Source organism: Passer domesticus, chromosome 15, assembly GCF_036417665.1.
Source record: "Passer domesticus isolate bPasDom1 chromosome 15, bPasDom1.hap1, whole genome shotgun sequence".
In the NCBI taxonomy this organism is placed as follows: Eukaryota; Metazoa; Chordata; class Aves; order Passeriformes; family Passeridae; genus Passer; species Passer domesticus.
Genome location: NC_087488.1, coordinates 9,855,231 through 9,877,215, shown reverse-complemented (window position 1 = coordinate 9,877,215; position 21,985 = coordinate 9,855,231). Strand labels below are relative to the sequence as shown.

The 21,985-nt window shown below is 40.3% G+C and overlaps 1 protein-coding gene across 12 annotated transcripts in view; it reads right to left on the bottom strand.

Moving 5' to 3' along the window:
- OTOA (otoancorin) overlaps positions 1–21,985 on the bottom strand; it is a 42,871-nt gene that overhangs the window by 9,781 nt on the left and 11,105 nt on the right. For all 12 annotated transcript variants that reach the window (XR_010347912.1, XR_010347915.1, XR_010347913.1 and 9 more), the window contains 16 exons: positions 19,803–19,926; positions 19,229–19,444; positions 18,552–18,719; positions 18,104–18,244; positions 17,432–17,487; positions 16,956–17,073; positions 16,361–16,434; positions 14,953–15,088; positions 13,904–14,094; positions 12,388–12,481; positions 11,139–11,268; positions 7,674–7,861; positions 3,922–4,077; positions 2,393–2,535; positions 1,857–1,993; positions 836–933 (listed from right to left, as the gene is read on the bottom strand). Coding sequence is in view for 7 of the 12 variants with exons in the window: in XM_064389828.1 (XP_064245898.1) it covers positions 836–933; positions 1,857–1,993; positions 2,393–2,535; positions 3,922–4,077; positions 7,674–7,861; positions 11,139–11,268; positions 12,388–12,481; positions 13,904–14,094; positions 14,953–15,088; positions 16,361–16,434; positions 16,956–17,073; positions 17,432–17,487; positions 18,104–18,244; positions 18,552–18,719; positions 19,229–19,444; positions 19,803–19,926 (2,170 nt within the window). In the remaining 5 variants the exon portion in view is untranslated. The remainder of the gene's footprint in view (positions 1–835; positions 934–1,856; positions 1,994–2,392; positions 2,536–3,921; positions 4,078–7,673; positions 7,862–11,138; positions 11,269–12,387; positions 12,482–13,903; positions 14,095–14,952; positions 15,089–16,360; positions 16,435–16,955; positions 17,074–17,431; positions 17,488–18,103; positions 18,245–18,551; positions 18,720–19,228; positions 19,445–19,802; positions 19,927–21,985) is intronic.

The window sequence follows — 21,985 nt, the reverse complement described above, 5'->3', positions numbered from 1 at the left end:
TATTAATCACTTTTTGTAGCATCATTACTACTCTTAAAAACAAAAATGTTGTTTGTTAGAAATGCTACAAGATGATGTAGAGCTGTTTTGCAAAGAAATAGTTTCTGTAATGACATTTTAGGCTTATCTGAACTGTCAGTGGTACTGTGCACAGTTAGTGCTCAAGGAGTTTTTCTTTTTTATGGGAGCTGACACAGTTAACTCTCTGTTTAGCTCAACTGTCCATAAGTACATTGCTTGCCTGAGCATCTGAAAGAGACCAGCCCAGGCAGAGTATTAATCTTGTCACTAAGTCAAAGAAAGTCAGGGGCAATGATCTCAGGATCCCTGTTCTAATTTGTGGTCCACATTCAATACTGCTGTAATTAGATGTAATTCCTTTCTGATCTGTATCTGCCTGCACAATCTGTTTTTCAGAGCTAACTCGGGAGAATGGTGCCAGATTTTAGGTTAATAAAGCAGCTCTTGCACAGTCAGCAGAGAAATCTGTAGCTATTACAGCATCCTTGCAAATGTTAATAAACAGAGACAAAAATTCAGATCTGAATCAAATGTTGGAAGATACAGTGTCCATTCCCTGTTTTGTGATGTTTGCTATTTCTTTGGGATGCATTCTGAAGGATGAATAAAGCTTGTCCAGCATATTTCATGGGCATCACAGATACAGATGATACAGCTGAAAGTTAATGTTCCAGATCCTTGATGGTCTCTCACTTAACAGACCAAAGAATTTTTTTTGCCAAAACCCACAACCTATCAATCAATGCTGCAGTTTATTTATACTAGAGTAAAAACAATAGAAATTTAGTAACTTCTTCAGTAATCAAGCTCTTACTTGGAAAATTTCAGGAGGTATATGTCTTACTGCTGATGGCTGGAAATATGGCATCAAGCTTTTATCAAAAGCTTTTAATTCATCCTCACTCAAACCACCTAAAAAACCCACATAATAGAAATAAAACTTGATTAATGTTATTTTTAAGGCAATATAAACTTTAAGCACTTATAAAAGATATATAATAAATGGTTTACTCCAGGGTTTTATATAGAGAGATGCTGGTTCTTTCTGTTTTGTTTGTTTCATTATATTTCAGCATTACAAATCCTCTGACCTTAGCCATTGACATGGAATGTACTCTACCTGAATTACTTTACCTTGGAAAAGAGAATTATAAAAGCCTATACAATCATAAGCAATGTTATTAGGGAATGCTCATTCACAGTCTCTTCTGATCCATGGTTGGGGAGCATAATCATGCAATGGGAGTGACTTCTTCACCCTTAGGTGGTTATGGAGGGAATCATTGCCACAGGCATTGGGGATGCTAAAAATTATGAGAGCTCAATGTGCAGTTAAATGATAACAGGGAAACAAATCCAGGAACAAAACTGGGAGTGACCTCTGGCTCAGGAGGTCTCTGAGGCTGCAAGAGCACTCTGGAGAAGTATCACTCCAGGCCAGTCCTGCCCTTGTGCTCTTCCCTGGGCAGCTCACTCTTTCCAGGCAGGATACTTGGGGAGCCAGAGCACAGCTCCTCCCAGTGCAGCCTGGTTCACAAAGAGTGACTGGGTCTGGAATCCTGATTGGTTTTGCCCTCCTTGATTTACCCTTTCCAACTTACAGGACATAAGAAGTAACTTCAGTGCTTCCCAAGGTCAGTTTGACCAGATTTACAGAACCTTACAGAGAATACCACAATTTTTCCTTCTGAAATTGCTGGATGCCTGTCCCTGCAGGTGACTCCCCTCTGGAAGAAATGCCTTTTGCCAGTTTAGAAAATTCCCCAGCTAGGTGAACCCATCTCTTCATAGCAATGCTTCAGAACCATTACCATCTGGAGCTGTAGCTTTGTTACCTGCTATAGTACCAATTTCCTGTAAAACAGAGCCATTCCAGCTGGTAGCAGCACCAAACACAGATTCTGTCATCTTCTTAAACTGTCTCAGAACAGGGGTGCTACAAAACAACAGGCCAATTCTTGCAACTGCAGCACTGCAAAAGGCAACAAGGTCATCATTACAAGCTGCATTTACATGGAATACTAAAAAGGCCTGGAATATACTTAAGCCTGCTGTAAGAAGACTGTAAAACCCATTTTCAGTTTAAAATGTATGTGCACAAATTACATATAAATATTTCAGGTTTTAAGCAAAAACCTGTACTTCTTGATGCAATACCTAAATGGTGGGATATAAATGGCAGAGGAAAACTATAAAAGAACACATTTTAAACAACTGCTGCATGCCTCCTGCTTTTCTAAAAGCATTTAAACATTTAAAATGTAAAAAGGTGTCCTTTAGGCTCTGAAAATCTTGATGGAACAAAAATGGCACAATAAATTTAATCAACAGAGTTACTAATAAATATTTCATTAGATATAAAATGCAGTACCTGAATTCAGCAGTCCTTATGGATGTGATTTCTGTGGAGTTCAAAGCACAGAGAACAGCTCCTAATCCAACTAAATCAAAACTTTTTAATGTGCTGATGGTCTGGCCAGAGTCATCCAGAAAACCTTGCAAAATAGCTCTTGCCTATAAAAGCAGTAAGACAGTATGGATGAACAGGGCAAATATAATTGAAAGGTTTGTTACTATGATTAAAATCTTACCAAAAGCTATGGAGCATAAATATATATCCTGAGCCTCCCCAATGTATGGCCATGGCCTTCAGGAGGAGCACTGTCACCACCTACATGTGACACTGAGCCAGGGCACTGTTACCCAACCACTTGCTAAATGGAAATGGTGTGAAAACACTCTGTACTTCTGCCAGGCCACAAAGAAAGCCTTCACCAGAAGAAATGGTGCTGGATTGCCTCACAGAATCTGTTAAATGGCTACAGGAAAACATAAAATACCTAAGGGGATCAATATGTAATTTTATTATTTTTAATACTCAGGATGACTTGCCTTATTTAAGTCCCATACATGAGTGGTGACCTGTGTCAAGGATTAATTTTCAGATATTAATGGGATACTGGTACCAAAGTGCCTTTGCAAGCCAATTTAGGGTGGTGCTCATTTTAAACTAACCCTTTAAAAACGGAGTCCACCTTAAGCACGTCATCAAGGCATCCTCCAAGGCCAGTGAAAGAAACAATCATCTTCCAATATTTCCTAATCTATCCACAATGCTGAGCTTCAAATAACTAGCTTAACTAGCTGCCTAAGGTTTAGACAACTGAAGTTCAGCAGGATGAATTTCTTTTAACTAACTACTTTTACTGACAGCAGGAAACCTCAAAAGCAAACTGGTTCTGTATAAAATCCTCCCAAGTGCTTCCTTCTTATGGTGCCCTTCACAACATGAATCTATTAAACAGATTTGTGATATTCTTCCAGAACTGCCACCATGCCAGCACCTGTGCAGCCACAGAGCCCTGATGGGCCACAAAGTCAGAAATATGCTGCCAATTGCATATATAAATAAAAGTTTTAACTCTTTTTATGAAAGTCCCACTGACATAACTGGAAGTTACTCAAGGAAAGGAACATGAGAGGAGTGTATCTGCTAATAAAGAGCTTCTAGGGCAATGGATGTTGGGGTTGGGGCAGACTACCTGTTCTGTGACTGTCCTTAGGAAGGACTCCTAGCAGTAGTGTCCATTCCAGAGACAGTGTGAGAGGAGCTGCTGACCTCCTTCCATTGCTCAGTGGACAAGTGCTAAAGAACACACTCATGCCCACCCCAATTAACAGTGATTGATGGTGTCTTGGCCACCTCCAGGGAAGCCCCAGCCAGGCAGACACCAGTGCTGACCTATCTGCCACTTTCACTGGGGTCACCGCTGCACAAAAGCAGCAGGGAGTAGTGTGGGTCTCTGGATCTGTTGTCCAGGCAGTTCCAGGACTTGAGTCCCAAAGGGCACCAATCCAGAGCCTTTCACCAGGAGTGCATTCAGTAACTCACTCACTCACCTGGGTAAGAGTCCACCCTGTTTGCTGACTAAGACCAGAAACGGCGTCGATGGAGCGCAGGTCCAGCTCTGTGATTTCCTGTGCAGTGAGTGCCAGAGCAATGCGGCCCAGGGAGATGATTTGGTAACTCCTCCAGTCTGGCAGCAACCCCCAAACCTTTAGAAGAGAGTCATTAATATCTGTTAGACCATTATGACTCTTCCTCTATATACACCATTCTCAAATCCCTTGGTTCAAAAGTCCTGAATATTCCTCTTTGCCCACAAAAGGCAGAGCTTAGGTATTGTGAAGGTTTTTGAGGTTCTACACCAATAATGATTAGTTCATCTAAAAATGCTGCAATTTTTACAGCTTGGACTTGTTGATGAGTCAGAATATGAACTGCTGGAAGTGTGGCTGTAGGAGCAAAACCACTAAGAACAATAAAAATGGGAATCTGTGCCTAGATCCACACTGTTATACTGCCAAGAAAGCAGCACCTGCACTAGCCAGGCTCCTTCCCAGCTGCAGTCACTCCAGGGGATTGACTTTAAGTTCCTTTTGTGACCAGTCACCCCGGCTCAGTCACTGACAAGGAAAGACAAAGTAGAGAATCAAGTAATACAGACAAAGAACCAGTTCCTAAAGTCCTGATTTCCAGACTGTGTTCATACAATGTTAAAATAAAAAATAATTTCAAAGTGTTTGTACAGATACAGTTAAATTTCTAAAGCTTTGTAAAAAACCAAAGAAATAAGCAGGGGCTCTTCTAAACCAGTACCAATGTATTTAAACTGACAATGTCCCCTACTTTTAACTTTATTTGTGATAAAGTTACAGTGATTGAAAAGCTGTCACTGATCAGCCCGAAGGAAATTTTGGTATAAGGAAAAGTTCTGCCAGAGTAAAGAATAATACAAGTCCATCAAGAGCTGAATTTTCAGGGGCCAGAACTGTCAATTACATTTTCTTGACAATGGTAGAAGACTGTAGACAGTGGTCAGTATCTCCCCAGATGTGGCCAATTTCCTTTACAGAAAAAGACACTGGGTTTTGGCTGGAGGAAGTGACTTGAACAAGACAGGAACACATTAAAAAAATACTCACTTTTAAGCTATCATGTACTTCAGCAACTCTGCTTTGTGTCAGCAAATACATGACAGGTTTCTAGTATAACATCATGCTGCTAACTCCACCTAGAAAATTAAAACTAAAAGCCCAGGGCTGGGCTCCTATCTGAGTCAGGAAAATATTTACTCCATTTTTGAGATAGCTACAATTTAAGTTTTGTTCAAAAAGTCAGAAAGGACAAAGCTAGTGGGCACTGGCTGAAGAGCATCTCTGCAGTTGCCTACTAAATAGTGTTTGTACTATCAGATAGACATGGAGCTGTACAGTCTCCAGAAAATATAAAAGCAGAGCTCAGGAATCTGGATCTCTGGAAGTAAGTACTCCTTACACAGAGCTGCAGGCTCTCTGCTGTGCACATCCAGCACAGAGCAGCTGTCAGGGTGCTTTTCCCAGCTATGACCCTCAGGGTAAGGATTTGTTTAAGAGATGCATTGCTGGACTTGTACCTCCCAACTGAGCTTCCACCAGATCTTTTATGTTGGTTTTACAATGTCATAAAGGGTCTAAGTCTGGGAAACTTCAATCTTTTCCAAAGCAAATAGACAGTAAAAAGTTTTAGCCCAATTTTAAAGCTTTTAATTCTCTAGCTTAAGAGATACATGAAACACATGCAGGCAAAAATGCCAAGTGTCTGTTTCCTGATCTAGGCCATAAAGTACAGAATTTGAAGTACTTCATAAATAGTATTATCTGACAGGGGCTGGGTGAAATCTCAGGCAGAATGATATAAATAACACAGCACATGAAACCTTTGTCCTCATTCACCTAGAACTACAGATCCATACAGCTGTCACTGCTGCAGAGCTGGGAGACCTTCCACTTACAAGTGAGCTAAGCTTCTTACTTTCATTAAGATACAATCTGATAACTAGACTTTTTGAATTAGTTTGGAACAATGACTAGCTCAGGCTTAATGAAACCTTTAATCAAAGATGTTAATAACATAACAGCATCTATGCATATAATTTCAAAGAGCTTTGCCTGTCCTGTCTCATTTCTTATGCTTCATGCTCAGTGTAACACCACACTGCATTTTGAAATTAATATATAGGAAGTCTGTCTTTGACTAGCAGAAATCTGTACAAACACTCACAGACAGAATATACTGCCATTCAGTGCACTGCAGATCTGTGAGTCTTTGAATATAGCCAGAAATGTGAGTGTATCAACCTTGTTAGCAATTTCCATACAACTGATATCACTCTGTATGTACCCCAATATATTGCACTACTGTAAAAATAGTAGTTTTCACTATGTCAGGAGAGCACTGGTTTTATTTTCTTCTAGGATTACATTTTTCCCCCTTTTGATGTGTTCATGCTGACAGAGGGAAGCTGACTTGGGAAGAATACATCTGCTGCAAGGCAGCAGAGACACAACTGCAGAGCCACCATCTTCTTTCAGAAATCTCTGCAGTGCCACTTCTCTTCAAGCACCTGCAGTCCCACTGCTCTAAAAGCTGAGCTTCACTGCTAAAAATTGCACAGTTGGCCTTATTTACCCCAAATGCATGGTCAGCTCCACTACTGGCTGCAGCTGCTGGTTTAAGGAGATGCTGCCCAGGCCCATGTGGCCCCTGCTCCTGCTTTCCTCCACAGGTCACAGCCCTCAGGTCTCCAAGCCTCTTGCACTCTGTAGTGCTTGCTGCCAACTGCAACTTGTACATGCTTCCCAACCTCATTCTGTCAGAATGATCTGATGGAACCTAAAAAGGACTTTTACAAGTTGGATCATTTTGACAGAAGGGGATTACAGAGTAGCCATGCAGAGATGGAAGCAGAGAACAGATAACCTCCAGCAGATGCTGCTGACAGGAAGCTGAAGCCAGGCTGGGGCAGTACCCTCTTCACCTCTGAGTTTCTGCAACCAGAACAATTTGTCTTACTGCACCCTAAAGCTTTTTCTTGCTGAACTGAAAGTATGTTTGGGAATTTGCCCATTCCCTGCCAGTGCAGGCAACCACAAAGCAGCAAGAGGTCACCCCAGGGAGAAGTGCAATGGCAACAACAGGCATAGAGCAAAGTCTGACTTCTCTGGCTCCCCACTCTGTCTCAGGCAGGGCTGCTCAGAGCTCTGTGGGTGCCCCAGACCCAGAGTGCTGACCTGCCCCCAGCACAGTCCTCTGTCCAACTGTGCTCCTGGTAAAAAATGTAGGTGGGATTTTTCCTCCCTAAGATTTCCCACTGAGGGGTCTGTCCCTGCCTGTGAGGAGGTGGGAAAAGGAGCTTTACTCAGCCAATACCTGCCTTTCAGTCAGTTTGGGTTTACCCCACTGGAAGCTATATTTAGCATCCATGTAAACAGTTTAACATGCCAAGCTTAATTCTCAGCAGGGCAATCAACAGCCCCTAGTACTGCTTGCTGATTTTTCATTTATGAAAGTGAGAAGCAAGCAGAAAGGTAATTCAAAAGTAAAAACACTTCACTTTTCCAGCTGCCAATAGCTCAGAACTACTTGCCTGTTGACTCCAAAGCAAGGGCAATAGTCTTCTATCACCACCTCACATTATTTTTCCAATAAACCATAGATATTCTTGTGGCAGTAGTGACATTGACATAGCACAGTTATTTTAGAACTGCATAGTTCAATAACACCAAATCAAATTACAGATTTAATTTTCCTTCACAGACAGGATGGTTACCTGCTTGGCTTTTTCCTTCAAGGCAGTCAGCTGGGAGCTGTTAAAACCTGAGACACCCCCAAGAAGTTCCACATTTTTGTCAAAAGTCCCTGGATCCATGCATTTCAGTTCCTGAACTGACCAAAAGACATTTGCTTCTCCTAATTTAATGATTTCATTGGAAGAAGGAGCTCTGGTTCCCAGGCAATCTGAAAAAGGTCAAATAGCAAGAGTTTTCATCAAAGAGACAACAAAATAAATCAAAGCAATATGGATATTTAAGAGAGCAACAGACTATGAAAATTTACTGCTGCTGATGTGATATTGTTAAATTAATTATTTTGTAATTGAAGAATTAGAAAAATACTTATATTATTAATGTTCTGGATATAAAACTATCAGTATCTTGAAAACTTCTTTCAAGTCTAATTCTCAAAAGGCATCAAAACCCAGGCAAGGGCTTGTTCTGAGTTTAAGCCACCATTTGCTGGGAGCCTTGATTCAATAGGAATGCAAATGTTTGGGGTGACCCTGGTGGAAATTCACCAAAAAGAGCTTCAGCTGAATAAACATCACATTCAAACAGTGGATCCAACCCAACAAGAATGTAACAGACATGAGAGGTCCTTGCACTCTGAAATGCCTGATAGAGATATATGTCTTGTAAGACTTGCCTGACATTTAAACAAGGTGAAGACAGAAGCTGGATGTGTCAGAGAAGCACAGGGCTTGTTGGTTATGTCAAGCCTGTTGTTAAAATGTCAGGATCTAGAGAGGGCTGTACACGTACCACAGCACTGTTTGGACAGACAAACTGCCTTTAAAAATCTTATTTACAGTCAGGTTCCAGGCCTATGCATTATCAAACGAGACAGTTTCCATTGTGTGTTTTAAAAAATCCTAGTCTTTGTTGACATAATCTACCTCTAATGTTGATGGAAAGCAGAAATAAGAATCCTAATGTGGTTGTTTACTGCTCCCTCTCCTATCACTAATTTAGGAAAACCTTATTAAATAATTATCTAAACCAAATAATCCCTACATGTCTTTGGATACAGTCATTACTAGTAAAAAGCATGAATTTCACAGATGCTGTGCCTCAGCTAAGCTCCCCCAGATAAATAAATTAAAGCGAGGATGTACAAAGTAGATTTGTACTTTGAAAGGAGGCAGAGGAGGGATTTATTTGCATCAAAGGACGCTGCAGTAGTGGGCAGAACACTGAAAAGATTGAATCTGTTGAACAAATGAAAATGCTGCTCAGCTTCCACTGTACCAGCTGATCTTCTGCTCTCCCTTTACCTCCCTCTTGTGAAGCTGCATTGTTTCCCTTTCCCCTGCTGCAGGTCAGCTTTTCTCATGTAAATACTGCCCATGCAGACACAGTGCAGCTCCCTTCCTCAAGTCATGAAAACCTAAGACTGGGTGTCCTTGAAAAAAATCCATTGATTTTATAATTTTTAACACACCAGATACACTGATGCAATTAAAGAGGGAAATAATAATTAGATTTTTGACCTGATGTCACTTTGCTGTTCCTTTTGCTATAGATTCAGTTTGATGAAAAACATATATATATATGTATGTACATTATAACATCTCAGTGCTTGTGGTGAGAAACCTGAATTCTTTCTCCAGCACTGCTACTGCCCTCTGGTAGCATCTCAGACACACAGCTCCCTAGTTTTGCTTTTCATGTTCCATCTTGCCTTAAGCACCTTAAAACCCTTGCTTTTAATCTTAACATAGACATAGATGCAAGAACTCTGTAATTGGTAATTGCCACTGTTATTAACATTAGCTCACAACTGGTCTGAGAAATGCAAAATAGCATTGGTGGCATGAAAAGCTTCAATGTTATTCTGGAGTAGTTTTCATAATACCCAATTACAAATCAGTAATTAAACTTCATTCTTTACTGAAACCACTGTGTGAGTTGTATGGAGCTGATGAGATTATGTTTGGTGACAGAAGTTCAATACCATGTTTGGGCTGCAGAAGCATTTCCTGGAGCAGCACAAACAATCCTTCAAGTCCTCATCTCCCAGATTCCCCCCAGCTGAGCTCGTGCACCCCAAGTGAAGACTCAGGAGCCTCCACAGTCTGGGAACCAAGTTATCCTTGGACAAAGACCCTCAGCTTTGCTGGCACTGCTCTTGCAATGCAGATGAGAGAGCTCTGCAACTGCACTGGACATGAGCTGGGCTAATTAGAGAAGTCTCTGGGATTCATGTAGATCCAGAGACTTAAGAAAAGAACACTTAGGGACACAGGCATACTGAAATACCTGCTGCTGAACCTGCAGTCCTGTGGCCCATGTCTAAAGAAATATGGCTTGTGATCTGCTGATTTACTTGTTGAGGGAAGAGTGAATTTCATGCATACAGGTGAACTAACCCCCTGCTATTTCACCAGCTGAGTCCTGCTTTTTTTAGAGCCTGATGAGAGTGTAATGACTCCTCTGATCAACTGAGGTCATGTTTTGTTTCAGGCTATAAAAAATCACAACTCTCAGAACTGCCTCCACCTCTCTCTGCCTACGAATACAGCACTCCAAGAGGCAAATTCATTTCTAGAGACACACAGTCACAATTCAGAGTTCCTGCCATACAAGCAGATGGATTTCCATGGTGGCTCAGGGCTTGCTGAGAGCTTGAACCTCCACTCTGCTAGGCAGAGAACCAAGAGGGAGATTTTCAAAGACAAAGGCAGACAAGATCAAACTCCTTGAATATGTTTGGGTCTAAATTCCCACTGGTGCTTTTCAAAAGCTTCCCCCACAGCAGGATTGTTTTCCATGGCACAGGATGGCACAGCTTACAGATTCTGCCTGGGTGAATTTCAGATAAGAGAAAGAATAGTTGTTATTATAATAATAGAATATAGTCAGAGTATCTATCTTATATAAAGAAAATTATCCACTTGTCACCAGAGATTCTAATAGATTAGTTTGGTTGCTAATTAAAATACCTTTTAGATGATTACAAACTTGTCCATTTGGACAGAAAAAACACAGTGCCACCACTGTCAGATTTAAGAACAGATCAGTCACCATATGCTCATGTCTGGCAAAGGATTAACTATGTGCAATCTTTTGGCACAATGGTAACTTGTCACCTTCAGAGGTTTTTAATTCAAGGGGTTTCAATTAGATTACAAAGTAAAAAAAAAAATTAAAATAAACAAACCCCTCTAATTCAAATCATTCATATTTTTCCTTTGTGCACTCAGAAGGATTCCAGGAAATGCTTAATTATGCAATCCTGTAATGAAGGTTTCAGCAATTAGTGCATTATACAACTCTGATGAGCAGCAGAATGAACTCTCACTGGTGTTTGCTGGAAGTCTGTAAGTTACTGAACACTTCACTTTTATTGTTCGGCTTCTCAGAAGGCATTTGATGACAAAGTGAGACAAAGTCTGTTTGAGTTGCACATCTCAGCCCCAAATGGCAGCACTTTGCAGAGGCCCCAGTGCAATACTGACCAGCTGTGCTGAGAGATGGGAGGACGCTGCCAGTGCTGTTGGAGACTGACTCAAACACAGCTGACAGAAGCTCTTCAGCTGAAGAAACTGGTCCAATTGTCTTTGCTATTTGTAAAAGGATACCTGGGAACTTCAAAAGGAAAGAAAGAATAAATAAGGCTTCTCTCCCTTTTAAAACAAATCAATTTGTGGAGAAAGACTTGTGCAGACGTGAGCAAAGCAGGGGTTAGTAACAGTTCAGTCTCGTCCCATTGTGCAGATGTTTCAGAAAAAAGTAATTGGCTGCTACTGAAAGGTCATTGGCACACATTTGAGGGGGGAAAAATTAGGAACAAAGGAAATTCTGAGTGATTCTCCATCCTGTGTGCCCTCCCAGCTTCTGGCAACACCTGAGCACTGGCTGATTGGTGTCTGTGTCCAGCCCCTCCTGGAGCAATGAGTGCTACCATTTTAATTTGGGCTTCATTTCGCTTGTCTTAAATTTGCCAGATAAGTGTATGAAGTGGGATAGGGACCCAATTAAATTATGAGAAATAACTTTGACCTGTTTGCCTTCTTTAGGCTTTTTTGACCTCTCTTCTCCACCCTGCTAGACACCTTCTTTTCCTTTGAAGAGTCCTATTCTATCTGGTCAATTATAAGCATTCTCTCCAGTGGAAAAGCTGCTGACTGTGCTCACATATTTCTGCTGAAGAATGAATCCCTCATTCCAGTCTAGTTTACTCCTATGCATTAAAAAAAATTAAGATTATATGAGCTAAAAAGGGCAAGGAAATTACAAAGTGCAATGCTGAGGCCATCAGATATTGTTACTTGTGCTATGCTGGCCCCAGGGCAAAGGGCCACATGAGTAAATGCTCATTTGATCAGTATGATCCCATTAATAACAGGATAAGAAACACAACTTTTATGGTTGGAAGGCAGAAGGATGGAGTAAAGAGCACTGCAAGGTATAAAGTACTAAAAACGAGTCTGCATCACTATAAATGTCCCTTTTTTTCCTCCTATATGACAATGTACAATTATCATTGTACACATGCAAGTAATTCTTTATAATAACATTACTCTCAAGAAGAAATCTCTTTGATGGAGTCACGAATATGTGAAACATTAACAGAGGTTTCCTTGACAAAAGAATTATTTACCTAGTTCAGCATTCAGGTTACATAATTTAAACTTCATTATGACATTCACAATTCCAAGTTCTAAAATATATGTTACAAATTAAAAATTTTTAATAAAAGCATACCTTTTCAGCAAGGATGTTTAATTCCTCTTTTGACAGCAGAACTATGAATGGTCCAACATCTAATGTTGTTTCTGCTGTCCAGTTGTTTGAGGAGCTGAAAAAATATTGAAAAATTGAATACAATTGAAAAATTGTATTAATAAAGAACATTACAATAAAAATAATACTAAAACTTCAGTGGGTTTATGACACTTTATCATACAGGAAACACAATTATATGCCAATGTGATGATTCATTGTTACAAGCATTAGATTGCATTTTCTCACTTTCTGGGCATAGGGTATTAGTGGAACTCACAATATAATCAGAAAAACCCTTCCAATGTGGTGATGGAGCTCTCCTCAATAGTCAAATGTTCTTAGCATTACAGCGTTTGAACAAGGAGAAATAATTATTTATTTGACAGAAAATTTACCATTTTCCATCAGTTCATATTGAAATAGTAGTCTGCAAAATGGCTATCAAAAGAGAAGTAGGAATATCATCCACATCTGACAAATGTCAGTCAACCCATTTGGTAGGTGACTTAATAAAGCTCATAGATAAGTTATTTCAGCCTGACAGAGCCTATAGAAGAGTGTAGTAACAAATATGTTACTAGCTCATGTTCCCACAAACAATTTTAATTGCTTTGTTGCTCCACTATGAGGATGTTTAAATATCTTCAAAATTAAATATAAAATAACATAAAATCTTATTTAGCACAGTGTGCCACACTCAATAAAACTGATTTGTATCAAGATCAATGCAGGGATGGGATCTGCTGGAAAATACAGCTATCCTACCACAGAAAAATGCTGGCTGGCAGGAAGCTGAACAGCATCTAACGTCATCAGGTGGGTCAAGTCACCAACTTTGGGGTGAAGAGGTGGTTAGAAACTGCAACCAGTCTCCCTTTTCAAATGCAAGATACTTCCAAGGGACAATGCAAGACAGAACAGTATCCTCTTGCTAGACAGAGGATGGCTTTGTTCTTTGCACAACTGATACCAGTGAGGTTCCATTTGCCCTCCTCATCTGAGTCCTTAGTGACACCCAACACACTGCCCACTCTGCTGCTGCAGAAGCTTGAACTTTATATCCCTCTGCTTCTTCTCTGCTCTCTCCTATTGCCACAGCTGCTTGCAGTCTTTTTTACTTTTCTCCTTACACCAGCACAGCAAGTATCCCACTTCCATTTTCCCATTCTTTGTGTTCCTGCACCATTCTCTGCTTGTAACCCCTTTCTCTTGCCAGGCCTGTGAGTCTATTTGCCTGCCCCCCCCCAAACATTACACTTTCTCTCCTTTTCCTCTGGGACTTAAGCCATGCAGGGTGTCCCTGGGGTTGTATTTTGTTCCACAGTTATCACATTACACAGAAGAACAGAAATATCATTCTAGTGGACAAGAACTGGGGCAGTGACAGAAGCTGCTTTGTGCTGGTTTCACTGCAGTTCATCTGGGCAAAGCAAATGCTTGGTGTTTGCATGGCCTAACCACCAGCATGACCACAGTGGTGTATCCAATACCTTACCCATATAACTCGAAGAGTTTGTATTTAATTTCAGTCTTCTGCTCGTGGCTGAGCTGTTGGCAAAGTTTGAATTGATGTAGGGCTGCTGCCATTGCCTTCAGGGACATTCTGCCATGTAGAAAGGCTGGAGGTAAGTGGCAGATTAGATTTCCAAGGAGGTCAACATCATATTCATCAGCAATGGAGCTGTTCTGAAACAAGAAGCATTTGCCCTGTTGGCAGACCTAACTGGGCTCTTGCCCTATACCACTTAGCTGCATCACAACTCATTTCAGCTGTAAGGAACAAAGACACAACAGTTTGCACCAGCAACTTAATCTACATTTTCTGCTGAGACTGCCTTACATTTTTTGTTTTACCAATCCAAATGGTGATATTTCATAAGCACTTCTCAGAGCTTTCAGTATTCTTTATTCCATACTGAATCACACATAAAGAATGTGACCACCCAGCACCTGCAGAGCTGGTGCAGTTCTGTCTGGCAGCACAGGCCTCACGTGGCCCCTTGCAGCAGAGGGGCCCCAAGCTCTTGCTGTTAGAAGGCTGAGCTCTAAAAGGTTTGTCAAGCAGCTGCCAAAACACTGGGGATTATACAGCTGGTACTGTGTGTAAGGACAGGAACAGCCACAGCTACATCAAAGAACTAGCTTCCCCTAGAAATTGGTGAGTGCTGCAGCTCCCAGACAGCAGAAGTCACAAAATCCCTCTGGTACCACCACCTCTCCCATGGAGGTCCCTGTGCCACAACAGCTCTGCTTGGACTGGCACTGCTTGGAGCCAGGGGAACAGCTCCAGGTGCAAACTGGTCAGCTCCAGGCTGTCCTGGCCAGCAAGGACATTTCATGAGAACATTTTGTAGCATGCATGGAGTCAAGGAAAATTGCTACACAAGCTATTAAAAGGTTTGCTTAAGGAGCAAATAATAAAATTGAAACAGTTAAAAAAGCCCCCAAAAGAATGCAGATGGATGGATGAAGAACTCATGTAGGTGGTGACTCCCTCCTCCTCCATGGTGTCTCCTCCTCTGCTGACCTCTCAGCCATACCCACCAAGCACTCCTGCACTTTTTGCAGGACAGCATCCCTTTTGTGAAGGCTTGGGTTCAGAAGGTCCATTCCAGTCTTCCCCACACGTTCAAGGAAAGGGACACACAAAGGGCCTGTAACGTACTCCAGGTACTCAGAACTGCAGAAAGAATTCAGAAGGTCTCAGAATGCAAACCTGACCTTCATACACCCACAACCATAGCCATGAAATCTGTGATGACAGAAATATTTAGAGACAAGGTTGGACTTGAAAAATCATAAAGCAGAGAGGCCAAAAAAACTGCAATTAACCCTCACCTTAGTCCAATATCTGTCTTCTTCCAGTCCATCAGGACATGAACTGAACTTCAAAAAATGGCTAAGAATTATAAATAGTTGCAAGTGTATGACAGTGTTCTGAGATGCTTTAACACCATATGAAACAACAGCTTACAGGTCAGAAGCTTTTCCCCTTTCTCTGTTTTATTAGGAATAATTCTCTGATGAATGAAAATGGGGTGGGTGGCCTGCAGAGCACAAATAGTTTTAGAGTAGGTTTCCTTTTTATCAAAATCCAAAAATCCTGCCAAATTAAAAAAAAAATAATGCTCTTCTCCACACAGAGTGGCAGACAACCTTTGCAAATAAAGCCACAACCAACATCTGCACAGGCCCAGCCTTGCCAGGGTCTGTAGGCAGCAGCAGCAGTAACTTCTGATGGCCCTGAACAGCCAACATGCAATTGCTGCCAAATACCTGAGTGCTGCAGTTTAGGGGAAGCCTTGCATTAAAGTCTATTATTATTTTATAGTTGTTAAGTAGAATAGAGCCTTTTCAAATTGAATACTTTTCTTCCTTTTTTCAATTAAAACATATTCCATAAAAAGAAGGGTTCACAGTCCCTTTAATCCCCTCAGGCACATATAAAGAAAGAGAGAAAGAGTGGAAGAGACAGAAAGAAAAAGTGAGAAAGAGACAAAAGCAAGAAAGCAAAGAAAGAATTAACAAATTTTACAATTCAGGAGTTCTCATACATACACAAGTTATTTTTTTCCTAAGGGAAAAAGCTGTCACTGAGTTTTGCTAACTTACACAAACGTCTTGAAACACACTGGAATGTTTCCAACCATACAGAGCAATATGCTTCAGCAGTATCCAGTGCTTTTGTCTTATATATCAAAAAGACCCCTAAACAAATAAACAAACTGAAACCAAATAAGTCTACCTAGGGGGAAGAAATCCACCACTGTGACAAAAATGTACTGTGCTAAAAGACACAAAGTATTACCAACTTTCACTTGAGATAGATTTTTCCTACAGTCAGTGACCACTTTTCATAAATCACCATTTATTGGAATCATCAGTTTCCTTAGGACTGAAGAGATTATTTGAAAAGTGCTCAGAAGTTAAGATGGACTAAGATGTAACTCACGGAAGTGCCAGTAAGAGGAAGGGAGGAATGGATGCATTGGAGACTTTCCAAAATTTCCAAGCCAAACAATTAACCTAAAGGCAACAAAAATTTAGGATCTTAAACCTCTATCAGTTTTGAAGAAGAATAAAAAATATGGCTTGTTTATTGCAGCATATATATAAATTAGCATATATAAGACTATGCATATTATCTTCAGAGAGCATTTTTATCTGGCTTGTTTGAGTTTTCTTTTTGTCGACATCAGAGATGAAACATTATATATTTGGGAACATGAGAACATTTGTATGTTTCTGAAAGTTCTATGTATTTCCAAACAGATCACTCATGAATTAACAAGTCAGAAGGGCTGTAGGAATTTCTTGCAATTTGTAAGTGACAAATGAAATTGTCAAAATGAAGTATGATAACAGACAAATTCACACATAAAAGATTTAAATAAAATATGCTAACAGACAAGCTGAGACATACAGGATTCTGAAAAAAAAAATCCCCAAAAACCCAAAGACAAAATAGAATGAGCCAAATTTTAATCTGCCTAATTTGGATATTGGGTAGTATGTTTATGTACATAAAGTCTTTTTTGTTTGTTTACCTGATATGGAGAAAGCAGATGAAGATTAATTTCAAAGAATTTAAAATTGTTTAAAAATATGTCTGTGTCCATACTTTCAAAGAGTTGACAAGTTACTCCTTTCACAAGCTGTCCTGTGCTGATAGGAAAGGCAAATTTCAATCTTATGAATATTTAAGCAGGATCTAGTCCTTACTCCCCACAACCCCATCCTAAGACACAGTTTCTTCAACTCTCCCATTTCCTGTAATTAAAAGGTTCTTGAAAGTAAAAATGAAAACAAATTGAAAAATATCAACTAAGACTAAAAACACCCAAACCTCTGCAATGCTTTGATCCTCATTTTGGTTTTGAAGACCCTTTTTAATAAGGAAGGTGAATTATCCTGTGGTATCCAGGAATGAATAAACATAAGGTAATATATATTGTTTACCTCAAAGTTGCTCTCATCACAAAACTAGTTTTAAATCCCATTTCAAAAGAGATACAGTCCATACCTTAGAAGGTCAACAGGATAGTTTTCCTTGGACAGTAACTCATACAGATACAAAGCCTGAAAATAAACCCACCATAATTAAAGGTAACTTTAGTTAACTAAAGTTACCTTTAATTAACTTAAGTTAAACTTTAGTTGTAAGAGATATAAACTACTGTAAGGTTTTTGCACTCTGAGCTCTTTTATGTACTCTAAAGGTAATTCTGTGGTCCAGCTTGAGCAACCAAAACGTCTGGCATCCAGTTTAGCTGAATTTTTTCTTCACAAGACAAGCCATAACTGACTGGCATTATGGTAAACCTGTACATGGCCCACAGCCACTGAAAAACTTAAGGGTGAAGGCAGCTCTGGAAATCATCTGATCCAACCTTTCATCTCTCTGGACAGAGTCAAAGACTTTAAATGCAAATATCTAATGTACAGTACTGGAAAAAGAAAATTTACATGGCAGAAACCTGGGGGCTTAAATTCAGCATATTAATGCTTCCTTTTCCATAGCATTGTCTCATAGTGCTGCCTGGGCTCTAAATGCCCTGTGGTGTTTATGTTGAGATATATCTGGGGCAGTTCCTTCCTTTTACCTGTGTTCCTTGAACACAAATATATTACACCACTTTTCCAATTCTCCCATCGCTAAATTGCAGTGGAATTGGAACTGCATAACAATTTTTACCTGGCTGCTTCTTAGTTCTTTTTCTTTCAGCATTGTGGAATTATAGCCAGTTTGCTTCCATAAACCAGAAAGAGAGACTTCTTTAAAGAAAGCTCCTTGTATATCTTTGACTGATGAAGAAAAATCTCCAGATGCAGCAATCTAAAAAGAGGAACACAAAAATACACGGTATTTCTGAACTGATGCTTAGATTTACAGGATTTGCCCTTCTTTCTATTCCATGTAATATTTCTCTTAAGAGGATAAAGGAGAAACACGACATTATTAAAAACACAACAAAATAAGCAAGAGAGAGCCTTCAAAATACACTTGGTGTTCAGAAAAAAAAACAGTAGAGCCATTAACCATTGAGCTAAAGGACATATCTTGCTTTAATTCAAGCTTTATAGTTCTGGTTATGGTGCTCTTGTGCAGAGAGACCCTGCCACAGGCTGGAGTTAATAATCACCTTCCTGAGGATGCCCTGTTGCTGTGCAGGAGATAAGTCAGACAAGTACTGGGATGTTGTGCCTCGAATCATCTGAGCCAGCTCCCTGGGGCTCATGCTGTGCAGTGACCCAGTGCCAATTCCTGTCACCAAGGCACCCATTTGGCTCACGTTGTAAAATGATAAAACCTGCAGGGAGAACAGCACAAGCAAACAGGAAGCTTTATTGAGACCAGCAGATATATTTAAAAGCAAAAGTCAATAAATAAAGCAAAACTATTTATTAAATACTTAATACATTTCTTGCCTGGGAATGCATTTTTTGTGTCTGTCCATGGAACAAATGCCTGAAGTTCCTCAGAAGTTCCTTTTTCTGAAACTTCACCAGGACCTGATTCCTTGCATTGCAGTATATTTGTATATACAGTCTCAGGTCTTTAATCATGCAAATTCTGCTTAGGGCAGTGACACAGACAAAATAATATATACAACTGCCAAATCCAAGTACTCATTCTCTCTCTTACTAGAGAATTACTTTGGGATGTACAATCTTGAATGCTTTTATTTGATTTAAACACATTCTCCAGGCCACTAACTAATGTGAATTTTTGTACTAAACTTTTCAAAATCTACAGTTATTGTTAAGAAGCCATTTCACTTTTAAAAACAGAAGGTAGGAAAGCTGTTATGAGAGGTACCTTTTCATAAGAGAGATATTTACTGGATAAAATCATAACTTGGCTCTTTGCCCACCCAGAGACTTGGTTTAATGTTGCAACAGCATTATGCACTGCTTCAGGTGACAGAGATTCCAGCTGACTTGAAGTTAGTCCAACCACAGCATCTGATAGAGATCCAAGGGTATCATTCAATGTCTGGTTTTGCATGGCAATGTTCAGGAGCTGAGATTTGAGCTAAATCAAACAAAAAGAGCAGACTGGAAATAAAAATCTGCCAAGAACCAATTTTCATTACCACCCAAAACATTAACTGGAATTTCCAGAATAGGCATTGGCAAATATTCACACACACAGTAAAATTTCACAAATAGAACCACAGTTGTGAAAGGTATAAGGAACAGGAATATGAAACAGAATGAGAAAAGAATAAGCATCCAAAATGGGTTTCTATCCTTTGCATTCTCAAGAACTATTTTCCTTTATTTCTTAAGTCCCAATAATTTTTCACTCATTTCTCCTTATTTAAGAAGAGCATCTTTCCTCCTCTGTTTACAGGATTATGTTAGGCAAGAAGAACAAGTGTTGTACACACCTCATGAACCTCGGCCTGGAAACCTCTCAGCTGATTGCATTTAATCATTTGATGAAGTAGAGCCCGGGCCACAGCTGCATCCATCTGTTCCAGGTCATCATAAAAACAAACCAACAAACCCAGCCTATAGAGCAGAAAAACATTAGCTCCCTTCTGACATAAAAGGTGTCACTGGTGGGAAATGGAAACACAGCTTGGTACCCTCTCCTTGTGACAACAGCTTGAGCCATTTCTGTTTGTCATGAGTGCCTCAACCTGCAGTCTTTAAAACTCAGCCTGTAACAGGGGTATGAGAACATGCACTGGCCTTTGTATTCAGCTGAATCCTACCTGGATTGTATGTGCTTGAGAATTTACCTGTCCTGGTTCCATTTGTTCATGGCTGGATTGTCCCAGTTAATACTCCACTTCCCCCAAGAGGATAATTTTGAAAATGATGGAGGGATATTACTAAGTCTTTAGAAGTGGCTTGCTGAGTTCTTATCTGGTTTGATTGGATGTTTTGAACTCTTAAGTCCTGCTTGGATTCCACATGCAACACAACCTATTTGTGTTTCAGAGCAGCAGCTAGGGCATGACATAGCTTCTTTATAATTTTAGGATGAAACAAAGCCTGCTGTATTTCCCATCAAACACGGGACTGGCCGATGGATGGAGACCTGTCCAGTTCAACACTGGTCAGGAGAAAGCACACTGAGGCTCACTGCCCACTTGTGCCAGCACAGCAGCCTGCAAGGCAGGGTTTGCACTGAGCTCGTTTCCCTTCACAGTTGCCATGCCGTAACATTTCCATTAACCTCTGTAAAGTGCAACAACAGCCATAGTTTTTGGAGAGGAGGAGTCACACCACCATGGGGAAGTGCCTGTTGTAGGTGTCCTTCTGGCTTAGACCTTGTGCTTATTTACTGCCTTTGCTTATTTACTGCCTTGTGCTTATTACTGCCTTTACCTGCAGCCCTGCAAAGAAAGAGCTCTGAACTGTGCATCACCATGTCTGGATTTTGAACTTGATAGTGATGGGGATGAACTGGTTTGTAGGAAGCTTGTCAATTCCCTGTCCCTGTAAACTCAGTGCCTTTGCCTTTATAATTCAAACAGAACAAGAACCTCAAAGATATGGCCAAAGCCCAGCTTTCCTGCTACAGTCCCTGCTTTTTCACAGTTCAGTGAGACAGGCACAGGCAGAGTCTGGGCAGTAATGTCTAGATGTGAATCAAATCATCAGTGGACAATGCTGCAGCACTACCACAGACTCAGTCAAATTCTGCAGCACAGAAAGGCTTTTAGTTCTTCCAGTCCCTCAACAACAACCTGCCAGTGATATAACAAAACACTGCTTCAGCAGCACATCTGAATTCATGGGAGATCATCAAACCAACATACAAATAAAAGAAGCATCTATAAGAGCATTTTTATAACAAATAATTACATTCTGATGCATTATTGCTTAGCCACCAAAAGCTCTTCATCTCCTCTGGGATTAGCAGAAATGAATAACACTACTTCTTAAAAGTAAAAGTGCATTTAAATCAACAGTATGGTTAAAATGAGTAACATAAACTAAGTGTGTCGTAAAAATGGAATATATTAAGGATTATGGAGCATGACATTTCTCTCATCCGTGAGAATGTGGCAGCTCTTATGAGTGACAAAATAATTTTTAAGATTTCTGACATTGAAATTTAGAGCGTGGGCATAACTCTTCTCTCGCTTACTCCTCCGACAAGAGCAATGCTTCATGGAAGTCAGCGAGCTGCACTGCAGTAATGACAGGAGCTCTGAAGCCATAAAGCATATTCTCCATTAGTTTAAAACTCCAAGGTATCCCCCAAGGAGACTACAAATAATTTCAGACAGCATTGTCTTGGGACTAAACACATCCATTGATATGACAATGTAAATGTAAATGTGGAGTGCAGAGCTCTCTCATGCTCACTGCGTATTTATGAGTAACAGCAGTTTATTTTGGTTTTTTATTAGTGTTAAAGTTAGTTCAGTGCAGATTTGACAGTCCTGAAAATTCAGTTTCCTGCTTACACACCTAACATCCCAACACATTTAAGCATGGCTCATCTCCACTCTTCAGGACAAAGAGGATAGCAGGGCAAGCTTTACACTGCTTCAGTTTGTGGCGTCTCTGGTGACACCCACGTCAGTTAAAACCCACTTGCAGTCCTGCTGGC